Here is a 16558-nt window from a genome sequence, read left to right as displayed (position 1 = left end):
TTGGTTCTGCTGATTTTTAAGCCAACATTCTCCAGTCTCTGTTGCCAACTCCCCAATCTGCTCTGGATCTCAGGTCCGTCCTCACTAACCAGGACGATGTCGTCGGCAAACAGCATGCACCAGGGTGCCTCCTCCTGTATGTCCGCCGTCAAGGCGTCCATAATAAGCAGGAAGAGGTAAGGACTTAAAGCCGACCCTTGGTGCAGGCCCACAGCCACACTGAACTGGTCAGTATTGCCGGCCGACGATCGGACATACGTACAGGACTGCCTGTACATCGCACGAACTAACTCCACATACTTCCCAGGCACACCTTTCTCTTTCATGGCCACAACACTTCCCGAGGCACCCTATCATACGCTTTCTCAAGGTCAATGAACACTATGTGCAGATTCCTGTGCACACGTCTGATGTTTGCGTATTTTTAAACAAGTCAGTGTCAAGTAACTGATACAAGAGAGCAAAATTGCTTTTTGACCGCGGGCTCAATTTTGATGACAATTAGAATCCTGAGCGAAAGCGAGGGAATCAAAAGAGCACAAAGTGAAAAATCTTTGCACTCGAGTGCAACATATGAGTACCAAATTAAAAGAAGATTCTTATTAAAGTTTATTCGTTTAAAAACTCAGTTTAAAAATAAAATGAGGCTAAAAATCGATCTAAAAATAATAATAAAAATTACTTAATTAGTTGAATCATCATCTTAAGCAGTAGTTTACTGATTTAATATGTATTTGTTTGAAAAGTCTTATCAAAATTGTCACAAATGGAGAATTGCACACGATGTTCTAAATCAAAGCACTTTGCCGCTCTCGACTTAAAAAACGGCGTTTGTCAGATATCGAAGAGAAAAACTGCTCTTTCCGAGATGGTGGGATGAAAATAATATACGAGGCAGGCATCGGTGGTGATGAGGCGGTCGCGTGTGCAGGTCGGACAAGTGGGTGCCGGCGCGGGTGCGCGGGCCGCGCTGCGTGGCGGGCTGCGGCGGGCTGCTGCCGCGCTACTGCGGCGCGCAGGCGGCGGGCGCGGCGCTGCTGTACGCGCTCAACCACACCGACTACTCCGAGCGCTTCCTGGCCTACCGCGCCGTGCGCGACCTGCCCAACGACATCCGCGCGCTGCTCTCCGACACCTACCTGCGCATCATCACCTGCAAGCACCAGACGCCGCAGGTACGCCGGCGACCTGCTATCACTCTAGGAACATCGTGTCGTGTTAGCGCAATTACAACAAACGAGTGTCGTGCAGGTGGTGATGGAGACGCACCTGAGCAACCTGGTGTCGTGCACGGTGGTGACGGTGGAGGGCGCGCACTTCGTGGAGCTGGGCGTGCGCGGCGGCGGCGCGGACGCGGTGCGGCGCCCGCGCGTGCAGTGCGACAGCGCGGAGCTGGCCGCCTGGGTGGCGCAGCACGCCGCGCTGGCCCGCCAGCTCTACCACGAGCACGTGCACACGCTGCTGCCCATCGCCGACCTCTAACCTGTATGTCTTCGAATACCTACTGATTAACCCTTTTCATATACGTCCGAGCAATATTGACATGAGTTCTTTTCTATTTGACCATTCTTCAAATCGACTAAGAACTAAGGGTGGGTCTTCACGGTCCATGTAGCTGGAGCAAGTTAACATCCACAAGTGACAAGAGCACACGGGTGGATATTCAGTTTTGGTATATGCGCGAGTCGCTGACCCGCATAAGTTTAAAATGCATGTAACCTGCGCATGTGCCTCAACATGCGCGAGCTACTTGCACCGTGTAGATGCACCTTGACAGCTAGCAAACTTTAGGTGAGCTCTTTTATGTAGCAGCCCCAATTCAAATATTCGTAAACGAATTTAGCGATAACGATACGACTGCCTAATCGGCGTTGCATTTTATACCGATTAAATGCTTATGATCGATGTTAAATCCTAAAGAGATTTTCAACACAAAAGTTTCAATTACGTATGTATGCATAGAGATTTATAATACACGTATATGAGTATATAATACACGCGCACAAATATACCTATGTGTGTGTGGTTCTTCCCTTCTGTATAAAATTATTTCCAAATACATATTTGAAAATCCGTTTGGGCTGACGACCTTCCAAACTTTATTAGACTGAACGTTTCATATGTTAATATATTGTTATTACCTACTAGATCGATAAGTATTCGTAAGTATTATTGCAAAAGACACTGCGAGCTATCTTATGTTATATAATACTCTTTTATTAACTGCGAATCTAGTAATGATATTACAAGCTATACACTTGCTAATCTTGATATTATCTGGGGCTCGATTCTGCTAATTTTACTTAAGCGACTTACGATTGATATCCAATCACGACTCAATTACGATTGAAGCGTAAGTATGTGGCATTTCGCAATTTTTGGTTCTTCTTTCTCCTGCCCTGTTCCCAATTTTTGGTTGTAAATAAACATTTTTATCTTTTTATGTGATTCCATAATGAATCATATTGTCTGAAAATGATTTACAATTGCAATATGATTCTAGAGCAGACTACCCTAAAGACCAAATAGCAGACCAATATCAAACCAATAAAAGTCATTGAAATACGATTGGTCTTATATTAGTAGCAGAATGCCCGATACGGTTAAAGCTGCTATTGAGATTACATTGTTATCCAATTGTCACACTATTACATTAGCAGAATCAGGCCCCTGGACTATACAGGTATTCCTCACAATTTTGTGTGTTCTATCCTATTTCTAATATAACTTGACCCAATCAGTATACACAGGCAGTATAATAGTGTTTATATCCAGTTTCTACATGTAACTGCTTAGTTATAATGTACTGACTTATTACAGTTTTATGTCTTGGTTGGTGATAAACATAGACTTTCACAAATATATCATAGTTCGTAGGTTAAGTGTTGTAAACCCTTTGACTTTTAAAATTTGAAATATCCAGACAGTGTGTAAGAAGTCGAACTTCGGTACGTTAACAGTTAACACTGCCTACAACTAGTTAATCTTAAGTTGTAATTTAACAACGCAGTAACTTTGTTATAGTTTTTACTAGTGAAAGTAGTAACTAAGTACAGTCGACGTTTTCCAGCAGATGCCTGCTTACACAGCAATAATAAAACACCATTACTAACTAATCCCATATTGTAGAAGTATTTGTGTCACAGTAATGTGTTGATTGTGCTCTTCTGTATGTACGTAGTAACGACCAAGTCGTGGCAACTAACTAGTTATGTGATACGTGTCGAGTGTACCACTACGTCACTTTGTTTTAGTGCTAATTACGGATCAAGTGTTTTGCGCGTTCTACCGGGGAACCAGTGGCTGTAAACGGCACTATCAATGTTATATCAGATAAGTAACAGATATAATGAGCTATAATATGTGGTACTTTAGAGAGGTAGAACGCGTTAAACACATTCATCCATAAATTATTTTATGTAGCTCCAGAGTAATATATTTTGTGTACGTGTGGGAGTTATGCTGAGTCTTGATTGAACAAAATTATCTTAGGCTGTGATATAAACCTATGACAAATCGACATGTAATACGACAAACTTCTTGAGCTGGCAACACAAGTGTTATACATTCCATTGCGGGTCCCAAGACGTAATGATTCCTTGACTTCGCAGTGATACACACGTTTAATAATAAGTATAATGTCCACAAATGTTACAATACGGGTAAGTCCGCTTGTCCCTTGTCAAGTGTTGCCAGTTTCATTCGTATGATCGCTATTCTATAAAATTTCGGTAGCGACGGACAATTGTACGATGACCATCTATTATTATCTATTTAGCTGTGTTATTTCAAAATTTTCATTATTATGACGTTATCTTACATTATGGTAACTGAGGATTCATTATGTAGGAAAATGATTATTCCATATCTAAGAGACTTAGGGGAAAAGGTTGCCAGTAATATTAATTGTTTTTTTTTTTATATCATTAATTGGTTATGACAAGAGACGAATGTGTTGAGTAACATGCCTTGGGGAGTGCTTATGTTTAATTGATTCGATTTGTCTGTCTTTTCATTGTGTGCAAGGTTTGAATTTGTTTATGATTGCTCGTTATTTTATAAGCGAAGTCTATCTTCTGACGTTACATACTAGCAAGCTTCAAGGAGCCCATTTAATTTTTTAGCAAATTGAAAGGTTGTGATAAGTACTTATTGTAACTAAACATTAATCTGATTTCTGTAAGAATAATTGCAACATACATGGGCTTACACACCTTAACAATGAATGGTTTGGATGCTTCATTTAAATAATTATATATTTTATGTATCATGGTACGAGGATGGAAACAGAAAATTATATCCGTTTATAATTAGTAGCAAAATAAAATACAATGTAACGTCAGAGTTATTTTGTAGTGATTAGTTTAGTTAACCAACATTACCAAAGTGCGACTTAAACTGTAAGTGGAGAAGGTTTATGTTTGTATTTATTTATTTATTCTGAGAATGTCAGAGAGAGAATAATTATTTATTTAATACTGTTGTGGTGTCATTTCATTGATATAAAACTTTTCAACAATAACTTTATCTTGTTTTATTTATCATTCAACCTGTCTGATGTAGTCGGGTAAATTAATAGCACACCATGACGAATGTGAGTTTATTTTTATTTGTTACGCCAACTTTCATCCGTACCTAGCGACTGCTATCAAAAAATATTAATTAGTTGGCTTTAGGTAAAGTAAACGTCTATCTTTAAAATGCTAATAAATCATCTTTTAGAGTCGAGTACAAATACCGTTAACGGTACTTACATTACGAGTACCCTTATAAAAATCAAAGTGGACACTAAATTTTTTTATGAGTAAGTAACCAATCACAGCAATGTTTACTTATCGCCACAATAAGATGTTTGACCTTGCTACCGTAATTAAGTGGAAGCTCTCAAACAATGATAAAGCGCAGCGGCAGATAGCGCGCAATCTCAGCGAGCGCCGCCAGTCGACATCTGCGCGTAACCCGCACCACACGAGGTCACGCGAGGTCACCGCGCAACAACAGAAGCAGTCCAACCTCCACGCTACACATTACCGTACGTATTGCTAGTTTACTCTCAGAGGTTATAATGCGTTACGTTAGCATAATACTAGCGTGCTCACTTGTAGTGGCGGCGAAAGCGGCGACCTTGAACGCGCCGAGGTGAGTAAACCAATCGCTCTGACAATACTCGTATACCGGCGACCGGCGACTGCGGTTTACAATCAATTGTAACAGTCATGTGATTTTACAATAAAAATATGCAATGTTTCTTGCCAAGAATTTTGATATATTCGCAGTACCTAGTAGTCGTAAAAGCTATTTTTAGGGTTCCGTAGCCAAAATGGCAAAAACGGAACCCTTATAGTTTCGTCATGTCCGTCTGTCCGTCTGTCCGTCTGTCCGTCTGTCACAGCCGATTTACTCGGAAACTATAAGTACTACAGTGATGAAATTTGATGGGAATATGTGTTGTATGAACCGCTACAAAAATATGACACTAAATAGTAAAAAAAAGAATTGGGGGTGGGGCCCCCCATACATGTAACTGAGGGATGAAATTTTTTTTTCGATGTACATACCCGTGTGGGGTATCAATGGAAAGGTCTTTTAAAATGATATAAAGTTTTCTAAAAAACATTTTTCTTAAAGTGAACGGTTTTTGAGATATCAGCTCTCAAAGTCGTAAAAAGTATGTCCCCCCCCCTCTATTTTTATAACTACGGGGTATAAAATTCTAAAAAAAATAGAGGTGATGCATGCTAATTAACTCTTTCAACGATTTTTGGTTTGATCAAAGTATCTCTTATAGTTTTTGAGATAGGTTGATTTAACTGTAATTTACGGAACCCTTCGTGCACGAGTCCGACTCGCACTTGGCCGGTTTTTTATGATACCATTCATAATTTTTACAGGCATTAGGCAATTTTTGTTGCAATAAAATTTAAAACATGTATTGATTGATAAATAATGATTCCAGCAACAGCATGGCATCCGTGGACTACAAAAAGGTTCCGATTAAGGAAAAACCGTTATTCCAGCCACCTCTGCAGGAAATAGTAGACGGTGAGATACTCCAAGCCTATAATAATAATGATGATGATGATGATGATGTCCTCCTAGCCGATTATCGGCTACGGCGGCTGTTCTCATGTAAGGAGATTAGCCAACTACGCAGGACATATTATAGTGCACGAGCATTTGCGCAGACACAGGTGCACTCACTATTCCTTAACTCTCATAGCCCGATGGGACGGTAATCCGACACGACCGGAGAGAGATCAGGCGCAGGACCGACATTTACGTGCTCTCCGATGCACGGGATAATAATAATAATTAATTACCAATTTATCTACTTATTTGTAGGTAGGTATGCATCGGCCATTGGATTTCTGTCAAAAATACTACAATTGCAATTTACACGGGGGTTGTATTGTAAGGAATAAAATTCCGAAGCAGCATCAGCCCTAACCTAGACATAAGATTTTAAAGCTAAATGAAGCAATTTTATTCGCGTGCACTGACAACGATTTTCCATGACACTATCTAATAAAGCAATTAAACAGGACCAATTAAACGTTAATTTAAATTTTATCGTCAAGTCAAGGTGCGAGCTCGGGTCCATTACGTATTCATTTATTTAATTGTGGGCATCACAACAGAATAATTTACATCTTTTGGAACTCTTCTAGCTTCAAGTGCATTTAGTTTGAAGGGGTTGGAGTATTTGGCGCACCTATGTGTAATGTGTGTATATGTTATGATTTAATTTGCACGCTTGCATTGCTAGTGTTGTCTGCGGGACTGACCAGCACCTTCGAGACAGTCAGCGTGTCGGCGGAGGACTCCCCGGACCTGACGCAGTCGCCTTACAACCTCACATCACCAGGTATACACAGATAACTAATCATGTGATGCAAATGCTGGATCTATCGTCGTCAGACATCGCCAGGAACCTTCCAATGGGTTCTAGCTTTATAAATAATTTCTAGAACTAGATCATTAAAATTCAACTATACTTACCTACATCTAGCCATCTAAAAAAATTATGTAACACATATTGACCTATTAATTGTTGTTACAAATCTTACGCTATCATAAGTAAATACAGCGATAAGTGAGACAATATTTTGCCGCGGTTATCTATCAGATGTCTTACTTACACTTGTTACAGCATCTGAATTAATTAAATATACGCAATTCACTATTGTCAAAATTCTTTTCAATGTAAAATAAATTCGTTTCACTTTGATTTGTCTTTCAAGTCTCATATGTAACAGGTTGATACACCTGCATTACAGGTCTGACAGGGAATGCCAGGCTAGTGGAGATCGGCGGTCCTCCGTACCTGCTGCCGCTGGTGCAGCGTGACAAGCTCTACGACCTGGCGGCGCTGGCGCAGCACCTGCACCGGGACCCCGCGCTGCTGGCAGGCGCCGGCGCCGGGCCCTGGCCGCACCTCGGCGTTAATTGCGAGGTTGTACCACGAGCTATCTATATGTTGTACTTACAAAGCCAGATTGATGCTCTAGTAGGTGGATACGATTTATTTAAATATCTCAATTCCAGGGTATAATAAACCTGAGCATCCGCAACGGCACAGTGGATCAGGGCACGCGGATAGTGTCGGTGGAGCCTGTGGGCGCGGCGAAGGGTAGCAGCGGGTACCTGCAGCGACAGCTGCCCAACACCGAGACGCGCACCGCGCTGCTCGGCAACTACCTGCTCAGCGAGGGCAAGCCGGGCAAGGTGACACACTCTACTGATTCTTATTTGGAAAAATAAGCTTCTTTAGATAGTCCTTACAGTGAATTATTGCCATTTTAGGTGATAAAAGTAGTTGCCAAGAAACGGATCGGTTCATCCAATTTCATCACTGCCATCAGAGAGACGCTTAAAAACCATTATGGCGACAAAGTTGTTGGTGAGTAGCTTGAGAACAAAATCTACTACATACATATTTAGTTTTGTGTAAAATGTACTTGAGAAAAGGTTACCTGACTTATAATATTCATCGTGTGCAGGTCTGGGCGGCATGTTCCTGCTGCGCGCCGGCAAGGTGAAGTTCCACGTGATGCCGGACTTCTCCAGCACAGCGTTGTGCACGGACGAAGACGTCGACTCCTGGCTGCATTTCTTCGAGATGAGTGCGCCCATCACCCATGTCGGCACCCTCGTCACCGGAGACCATGTTAGTAAACTGATTGATTGGTGAGTATGTATTCTAATGGGTATGCCGTGGGTATTAAGCTCGGTGTGTGGTGTGGCAGGGGCTGGACCTGCGCGTGCAGCACTTCCACGGGTTCAGCGCGCACGGCGACGGCGGGCACTACCACTACGACACGACGCCGGAGGAGGTGCAGTACGAGGGGTACTTCGCGCTCGCCTCGCACATCATCCGCGTGGACGCGCCCGAGCAGACACACGCCGTCGGACGCGACTAGCTCACATACATGTACATATTATTGCTCAACTGTAGGACAGAAACGCAACAGATTGAGAGGATTGCTGTACTTATTTATTCATGTAAGAAAGATATGGTTGTGTGATTAAAACATATTTTTGTGTCCTACTAATAAAATAATATAATTTTCCGAAATTGTTCATAATTTCTGACGAGTGTATTCCTGTGTATTGTCAGTTTTACAAATGCAGCTGAATACCTATTCTGTTTGTAAATATAATGTACTTAATTGACGGACGAAACAATTATTATTTTCGAATAAATTCACACTGAATCAAATAATAGAAAAGTACAACGAATACCACAAACCACTCTACCTGGATTTTGTGGATTACTCCAAGGCTTTTGATAGTCACAAGCACGCAGCGTTTTTTACATCTTTACGCTCGCAAAATGTAAATGAGACCTACATAAAACTTTTGGAGTTGATCTACAGAGCCAGCACGGCGTCAGTGAAGTTTCTTTCCCCAGGTCCATCATTTCACATAGAAAAAGGTGTGAAACAGGGTGATCCACTGTCACCAAACCTCTTCACCAGTACGTTGGAGGAAGTTTTTAAAAAGCTCACTGCGCCGTGGACAGATAAAGGCATCGTCGTCGGGAGCAAAAGGCTGACCAACCTGCGATTTGCTGATGATATCATCCTTTTTGCGTCCACATGGGAAGAGCTCCAACAGATGCTCCAAGATCTGAGCACAGCAAGCCGAGAGGTTGGACTTCAAATGAACATGACCAAGACACACACAATGACCAACAGCACGAAACGTAGGGTAGAGGTAGATGGGCAAGCTTTACACTATGTCGACGAGTACATCTACTGGGGCTAGCTAGTTTCTTTCGAAAACAGGCAGGAGAGGGAAATCGACCGCCGCATCGAAAACGCCTGGAAAAGCTACTGGTCCATGAAGCAGTACATGAAAGGGGACCTTCCCCTTTCACTCAAGCGAAAATGCATCTTCGACATGTGCATCTTGCCCGTCCTAACCTACGGTGCACAAACTTGGTCTCTCACGGAGTGTCAGAAGTCCAAACTCAAGGTTTGCCAAAGAGCAATGGAGCGTAGCATTCTGGGTATCAAACGGACAGACCGCATACGCAACACCGTCATACGCTCCAAAACCGGAATTTTCGATGTGGGCCGAAAAGCAGCTCAATTAATATGGAACTGGGCTGGGCACGTCAGCCGAATGTATCCTGACAGATGGGCCAACATCGTCACCCAGTGGTTGCCACAGGATGGTCATCGCAGGCGGGGTAGGCCCCGAAAGAGATGGCGGGATGACCTGGATGCCTACAACCCTGATTGGTGGGAGGTCTCAAAAGATCGAGAGGTGTGGAGGCAAAATGGGGAGGCCTTTGCCCAGCAGTGGGACAGTACGGGCTAAGAAAAAAAAAAAAAACGGCGGTATTATTCAAGATTGTACATATAACAAAAAAGTACCTCAATAAATCTGTTGCAAGAATGGAGAACAAAATGACTAGAGGTGTCATAACTGAAAATCTCCTAAGTAGCGCGCCAAAATGCGGGTATCCCCCGCATACCCGCATTTTATATAGTTATAAGGAACGTTACTGCCTTCGCCCTTATACGCCTTCTTTGGACCCGATCATTTTTTGTAATACCAAAAATCATTGACAGTGATTCAAACAACCCGTTCTCGTTACTTCACTCTTAACTGATCGTTTTGACCTAGAAGAAGGCGCTTCGCCTACCTGCACTATGGCATCTCCGCTCATCTTTCTTTACTCCGTGGTTGCAGGGTACAGAAGAGCGGATGTGAAACGAAACGACAATTTAAGGCTTTACCGTGTATTCAACTTATCTATGTGATACAACTTTATTGAAATGATTGCAATATTCGTTATTTACACGGAACATGTTTTTATCAATTATAATAATATGAATATTAGCTCGTTCGTATGGTACAACGCACATACACTTCATGTTGCTGATTATAACTGATTTTCAAATATTAATTTTATAGAATTAGTTTGCTTAGACTTAAATAATTAAAATATAATTTTAATAACACTACCTTTAATGGAAATTCAGGTAGTATTAGAAAGACTAATTACACAACTGATCACTATCTAAATAAGCATAGAACCTTCGAATGGGAACCTTCTTTTTTCAAAAGTCAGAAAAACCGATTTAGCAAAAACGAAGCAAACAACTATTATGATTGCTTTTAAGCTAATAAAAATGAGGCTCCTAATTTATATTTTTCTATACCCTGTTCTCCTTCGCGTCTGTTCAATTCCACGAGAAAATCATCAAATCCCTACTGAGTGAAATTCATCAGAGTACTAATTTCTGTGAGTCACATGTTTGTGTTACCCACATTTATATTGTAAGGATGTAGCATGATTGCGGCGCGTTGTACAGTGCGGAGTGCGGTGTACCGCACGAGCGAGCCGCGGCGCACGCGCACATACAAAAATAAAGTAATATTATATACATGTCGGGCGAGCCGCGGCGAACAACTGAGCTCAGCGCCGCCGGCAACAACACGACACTATTTGTATTCACCGCTCTCGGGTGTAAACTATACAATTTGTGACGTTTTCCACAAACGCCTCTAATACATATTATTTTACAGATGATTAAGATTTTCCGCATGGGTGACGCTGCTAAACATTTCTACGATAGACTTAAATATACAATACATATACGTAAATAATACATTATTGAACTCAGTCGTGCAGCGCCATGCAAGCTGATACAATTTCATCTTCAACCTTTAAGGTTATACAATTATAATTTTGAATAATATAATACAATCCAATTTTACTCAATTATAAAATTATAAACAACAATTTTAAGTGGTACATTTATAAACTCCTATTGACAATGCGTTCAAACGATGTTAATTGTTCTTTAAATGAACAATTTATAGTATATCACATAAAGAGCGAGATCTTTATGTGTTTGTTCGAACAAGTGACCTGACGGGCGTCCCCCGAGGCGGCCGGCACTCTCACACGTCACACGTGATGCCGCGGCCTGGAGACGTTCTCGTCAGCTAACTTTAAATCAATACCACTCTAGAGCAATTACACAGCCCGCGTTTGCTAGCATACTAACAACAATTTCATAATAAATAATTGTGCCGCGGCTACAGTCGGCTGCACGATTTGACGGGTTTTCGGGTAACAAGTAATTTATAAAAGTAAGGTTCAGTTTTTTGTGTACCTAGCTCCAAAGTTCTCACTAACGTTGAGACCACACGATGCTTTTACGATGTGGCCTCCTGTGGTTATGCTAATATTACAGAAGAAATATTATGTTGTTTCGATCTTAGGAAGTCAAGCAGCCGACTGCGGCAGAGTGTCGAACATAAATTTTGAGCTAACTCTAAAACCAATGATATAATTTTATTATAAATATACCTAACTATTTGAACGTACTGAAAATAATAATCGTTTTATTTCGGAGTAATCTAAAATGATGCATATTTGACTATCTTTGATTTTTTTTAAATTATGGAAATTGAAAAGATGAAAGCGACATCTAAGGCAGGAACAATATTATTTAACAATCACGTACGTTACGATTTTCAGTATGTTCGGGGCTTCACATTGAATAAATAACATGTACACAAGGAGCTCACGATCATTATTTGTTTGCTATTACATCAGCTGCAGTTTAAATATTACAACAGTTTAGATTTCTATAAAAACTGCTAAAAATATAAACATATTAATATTTACATGATCAGTTCTGTACTTTTGGCAGACTGTGTGACGGGAGGTCACGGAGCAGTATTGTCGATCGCAAGCAACTAGCTACCTACGTCAGCACTCTCGTCAACAAGCACTGCCGCCCGAGCGAGCTGCTCTACGTGGAAGTAACGAGGACCTGACGCCGTTACCGATACAAAATAGCACTCACAGATCACCTGGATGACTCGGAGTGGCAGAGCACCACTACACTAATATTGGAATATGCTATGATATTGAAGAGGCTTACAGCGGCGGCGCCTAGGAGCGGAAGAAGCGCACGGCGCGCACGACGTACTGGCGGCAGATGGGGCACTCGGCCAGCTGCTTGGCGCACGCCGTGCACGCCGCGATGTGCCCGCACTCCAGCAGCACGCACTCCAGCGGCGCCGCCATGCAGATCTTGCAGCACTCCGACACCGGCAGGTTGTCGATGTCTGCACGACACACCACACATACTCATTATATATTCACACTATTTTACTAACGTGAATTCACTAGTAGCCAACCTTGGACGAGCAAAACTACTCTACAACTTTCGCAGTTCACCATCTTGAAACTTGTTTGAAGTGATATAAGCTCATGTTACAATTTTACTCTATCAATATTCGATTTCACTGGATTTAACAGATTGAAAAGACAATACATTAGAAAATTACACGAATTAATATTTGGGATAATAAAAGATGTCGGGTGACCGTTAGTTCCCCTGAAGACTGATTCTTGCGACACAGGGAATCCGCACGAGATCCAGTGTCACAATATATTTTGTTACAAATGCCATGGGTGGTGCACTGACCGTCGTTGTACTGGTGGTGGTTCCGCCAGAGCGTCTTGGCGCGCTCGAGCAGGTCCTTGCGCTCGAGGCAGCCGCGGTACTCCACGCGGTTGCGCACCAGCAGCTCCTTCAGCTGCTTCACGTTCAGCGTCTCCAGCTCCGACACGCGCTTGAACTGCTCTAGGCTGATGTGCTTCGGGGTTCCTGTGTACGTTGAAAATGCACTATTATTACATAACTGCTGAACAGAAACATTGGGGTATAACTTTGTATGATAGATGTTGTAAGTTAACCAATAGTTAAAAGATGTTTAAACGGAAGCACAGGTACAGTCAACTTCAGGTCAGTGGTAACAGTTTTATAGAAAAATCGTACTTATTACTATTGAATTAAGGTGCATGACAGTTACCACTGATGTGCAGTCTACCGTACCTTGGTCTGCATCGTTGTCGTGGTCCATGAGCGGCGCGTCGCCGAGGCTGGCGGTGTCGTGGTCGGGCGGCGCGGGCGGCGGCGCGGCGTCGCGGCGCACGTCCAGCTCGGACGCGGCGCGCTGCAGCGACGCGCGACGCACGAAGCTGCCCGACGTGCTCAGCAGCACGTCAGAGTCTACGCAACATACATTGCTCTCTAGTTATTCATTTTCGTAATGGAAAACGCACTTATATGGCGGGATGTCGAGAGACTTCAGAGAACATTTAATAGATGTTAATCGACGATCGAACGGTTCTGGTAAAAACAAAAAAATTGACAGGCAGCATCGATAGTAAATCTATTGTAAGGTGTTACCATTAGGCAGCGGTTCGGCGGGGCGGTTGACGAACTCCCAGCCGGTGTCGTCGAGGTCCTCTATCTCGAAGCAGTCGGCCGTGTCGACGCGCGCGCTGCTGGCGGACGCGCTGCGCGACACAGACGACGCCGGCTCCGGCACGCCCACGCGGATGTCCGCCTCACCTCCTGCACATGCCATATTCATTACAAACCTACATCAGTGTAAAATGTGATGACTTTTGGTGAGTCAACAGACCAATCGTTGTTATAATACACAAGTAAATAGAATGTATATTCGCTCACCTGGCGTGGTTGTAAATCGTTCGGAATAAGGGTTCGGCCGGTTGGCTGGAGCATCGTTGTTCTGGTTATTGTGCACGTGAGCAGAGTTGAAACAATTGCCTGCAACACACACACACATGTAATATAGCGTGATATTCAAATTGCTAGTTCAAACATTATTTGTTTGGCATACATACTAAATTAAAGAAGCATGTAGAATTTGAGCGTGCTGACTAGCATGCAAATATTATTTGAGACCTAATTCAACATTGCCAGTTCAGACAAAAAGACTTCAATTAAGCAGTAATTTATTTATAAGTGTAATAGACTGAGGATGTCAGCTTATTTATAATTCACAGTAAACTTTTATGTAAACTTAACTTGAACAGATATCAAAAATTTGTAGAGATAACTCAAGTACCTACATTTCTATCTATTTCTGAATTTAGTCAATTAAGATTACATTCATGGAATAACCATGACTGTCAATTTTGTTACTTGCCTAGTCATTATAGATTTGTCATAATATATGATACATACTTAATTGTCATCGTTAGTAATGTCCCATTTAGTTGAAACTAGACATTTCAAGTTGGTTTCATTTGATAATATAAAATAGAATTATGGCTGTGTTCTCCTTTAGGTTTACTCTTTCATCATGGGTGTCCAATTGTTTTAGCATAAGGATGTCACACATATATGTATACGTAGATGGTACATGTTTACAGACGAATGAATGACATTTCTAAGATTAGATAGAAGGGTATAAGCTCGCTCACTAGCACAGCCGCGGGCGGGCGGCGGCGGCGCGGGGTGCGGCCCGTTGCGGATGTCGAAGGCGGAGTTGATGAAGTCGTTGATGTTGCTGGTGAGCCCCTTGAGCGAGCTGAAGGGGCTGGCGCCGGCTCGCGAGCCTCGCCGCCGGTACGCCGCGCTGTTCACGTGCGACACGCACAGGCTCAGCAGCTCCTCCTTCTCTGTATTTCACACACATTCGTTAACACAGCTCACAAACAAAAACATAGCTACTGAACACTGAACAATTCTCACACTCATTAATACAGTGTCTTAATGATTTTAGTTAAAGATTGTAATAAAGATAGATGATAAATGACAAGGTCAGATAAGGTTTTGTAAGAGGCAGTTGCTTAGATCCTTTTATCTCATAATATTCTCCTTTTCATTCCTTAACTTTAAATGTAAGTTACCAAGATTTCAGTACAGTATACTAATTAGTATTATTTCTACAACAACATAGGTATTAAAGTTATACTTGTTGGTTTTCCTTACAGTGTATTATCTGAAGGAAACTTGCTGTAATCATTTAATTAGAATTATAGAATTCTATTATTGATAAGAATGTGCTTCCTTATTACACCACGTGGTTGTAATAAAAGGTTAAAGTTTTGTGTACTATAGTTGTTTTGCATCTGTGAACTGTAGGAACTACTGCCTATACAGGGATAAAATATAGCTTCTGTTACTCGAGAAGTCACTTTCCAATAGTGAAAGAATTTATCAAATAGGTTCAGTTGTAGAGGTGTCTTTAGGGTACAAACAAACAAAAAATGTTTCCTCTTTATATAGATGAAGCGAGACAGGGCAGTCAAGATATGACTAAACTGACTTTATGAAAATTTACTTAAACACATTAACATTTCTAGTAAGTTGATATGTTAAGTAAATTTAATACAATTTGGAGTCTGAAACATTAAGTCACGTTGTTTTGTTGAGTTTGTGTATGAAATTATTTGGCAATCCTGGTCTTGTTGGTATATATTTGGATAACGTGAAAGATATGTCATGAGTCAATGTTTAAGTTTGTCAACTTTACACTTGGCTGCAGTCCAGTCATGTAAATGACTAAAAATTGAAATGTAAATAGGATTGCATAAATTATTATAAACATACTACGCATATTCAAATGAAGTCTCTTTTGGACTGTGAACTGTTGTGTCAGAAGTGGCATGGAGGGGAGACGTACCGACGCAGCCGCGGGTGGAGACGTTCTGCCGCTGCAGGAAGCACTGCAGGTCGCGCACTTTCAGGTGGGCTATGGCCTGGCGCGTGAGCGGACGGGTGGACAGCACCCGGCAGGGCGCGCACATGGCGCCGCCGCCGCGCCGCAGGCAGCTGCTGCAGTAGTAGCGCTCGCACTCGCAGCACGCCCGCTTGCGCTTGAACATGCTGAACTGCACCGCGCAGCTCTCGCAAGGCATCTTACTGCACCCGCGTCCCTCCACTACCATCTAGCATATTCCGCGCCGCGCATTCCACTGCTCCAGCTGCGTCACATACACATTACACTCACACGGTCACTACTGTATTTACTATTTTTTTACAAAGAGTATCAAACATTTGATATTTTTATAACGTAATTATTTATGTAAAAAATCAAAACATATGAATGACACACCTGCCATCATGAAAACCACGCTCCATTACACACAGAGTATACAGAACGCCATTAAGTATACACATTTTTACAGCGTTAGATTGCTTTCTATGAAACATAGTTAAAAATATACTTTTTATTTTATTTGATTTCGTTTCTAACATGACGAAAT

General features: G+C 42.0%; 3 protein-coding genes across 7 annotated transcripts in view; 2 read left to right on the top strand and 1 right to left on the bottom strand.

Moving 5' to 3' along the window:
* Positions 1-4522, top strand: part of LOC124631345 (vacuolar protein sorting-associated protein 13D) — a 43031-nt gene extending 38509 nt beyond the window's left edge. For both annotated transcript variants that reach the window (XM_047165704.1, XM_047165705.1), the window contains 2 exons: positions 932-1175; positions 1252-4522. In XM_047165704.1, the coding sequence (XP_047021660.1) occupies positions 932-1175; positions 1252-1482 (475 nt within the window). In that variant the 3' untranslated portion in view covers positions 1483-4522. The remainder of the gene's footprint in view (positions 1-931; positions 1176-1251) is intronic.
* Positions 4523-4876: 354 nt separating this feature from the next.
* LOC124631347 (ester hydrolase C11orf54 homolog) lies at positions 4877-9918 on the top strand. Of its 4 annotated transcripts, XR_006984500.1 has the most exons (9): positions 4877-5139; positions 5957-6042; positions 6767-6865; positions 7278-7453; positions 7546-7725; positions 7804-7900; positions 8001-8167; positions 8247-8502; positions 8912-9918. XR_006984500.1 is itself a non-coding variant. In XM_047165707.1 (8 exons), exons 1-8 carry the CDS (start codon positions 5066-5068, stop codon positions 8418-8420), a joined length of 1053 nt encoding a protein of 350 aa, XP_047021663.1. In that variant the 5' UTR covers positions 4878-5065; the 3' UTR covers positions 8421-8575. The 4 variants fall into 4 exon arrangements, 3 of the variants coding, with proteins under 3 accessions (XP_047021663.1, XP_047021664.1, XP_047021665.1); XM_047165707.1 differs by lacking the exon at positions 8912-9918 and having other exon boundaries at positions 4878-5139; positions 8247-8575; XM_047165708.1 differs by lacking the exon at positions 8912-9918 and having other exon boundaries at positions 4880-5032; positions 8247-8575.
* A 316-nt stretch (positions 9919-10234) lies between these two features.
* Positions 10235-16434, bottom strand: LOC124631346 (E3 ubiquitin-protein ligase rififylin). Its single transcript, XM_047165706.1, has 7 exons — positions 15976-16434; positions 14771-14968; positions 14013-14111; positions 13728-13895; positions 13371-13547; positions 12960-13142; positions 10235-12597 (listed from the first exon to the last, which is right to left on the bottom strand). Exons 1-7 carry the CDS (start codon positions 16238-16240, stop codon positions 12422-12424), a joined length of 1266 nt encoding a protein of 421 aa, XP_047021662.1. The 5' UTR covers positions 16241-16434; the 3' UTR covers positions 10235-12421.
* Between the last annotated feature and the right edge of the window lie 124 nt (positions 16435-16558).

The sequence above is a fragment of the Helicoverpa zea genome, chromosome 6 (assembly GCF_022581195.2).
Source record: "Helicoverpa zea isolate HzStark_Cry1AcR chromosome 6, ilHelZeax1.1, whole genome shotgun sequence".
Classification (NCBI taxonomy): Eukaryota; Metazoa; Arthropoda; class Insecta; order Lepidoptera; family Noctuidae; genus Helicoverpa; species Helicoverpa zea.
The sequence above is the reverse complement of the archived record's forward strand: the minus strand, read 5'-3'. Positions and strand labels throughout refer to the sequence as shown.

Bases quoted from the DNA above. Each gene is read 5' to 3' on its own strand.
- LOC124631346 (XM_047165706.1), bottom strand. From the start codon at position 16,240: ATGGTAGTGGAGGGACGCGGGTGCAGTAAGATGCCTTGCGAGAGCTGC. The intron at 14,112-14,770 runs GTGAGCGAGCTT...TGTGTGTTGCAG, and splicing joins GCCCGCCCGCGGCTGTGCTA to GCAATTGTTTCAACTCTGCT. The intron at 12,598-12,959 runs GTCAGTGCACCA...TGTGTCGTGCAG, and splicing joins CCACCACCAGTACAACGACG to ACATCGACAACCTGCCGGTG.
- LOC124631347 (XM_047165707.1), top strand. From the start codon at position 5,066: ATGCGTTACGTTAGCATAATACTAGCGTGCTCACTTGTAGTGGCGGCG. The intron at 5,140-5,956 runs GTGAGTAAACCA...TAATGATTCCAG, and splicing joins GCGACCTTGAACGCGCCGAG to CAACAGCATGGCATCCGTGG. The intron at 7,454-7,545 runs GTTGTACCACGA...TCTCAATTCCAG, and splicing joins ACCTCGGCGTTAATTGCGAG to GGTATAATAAACCTGAGCAT.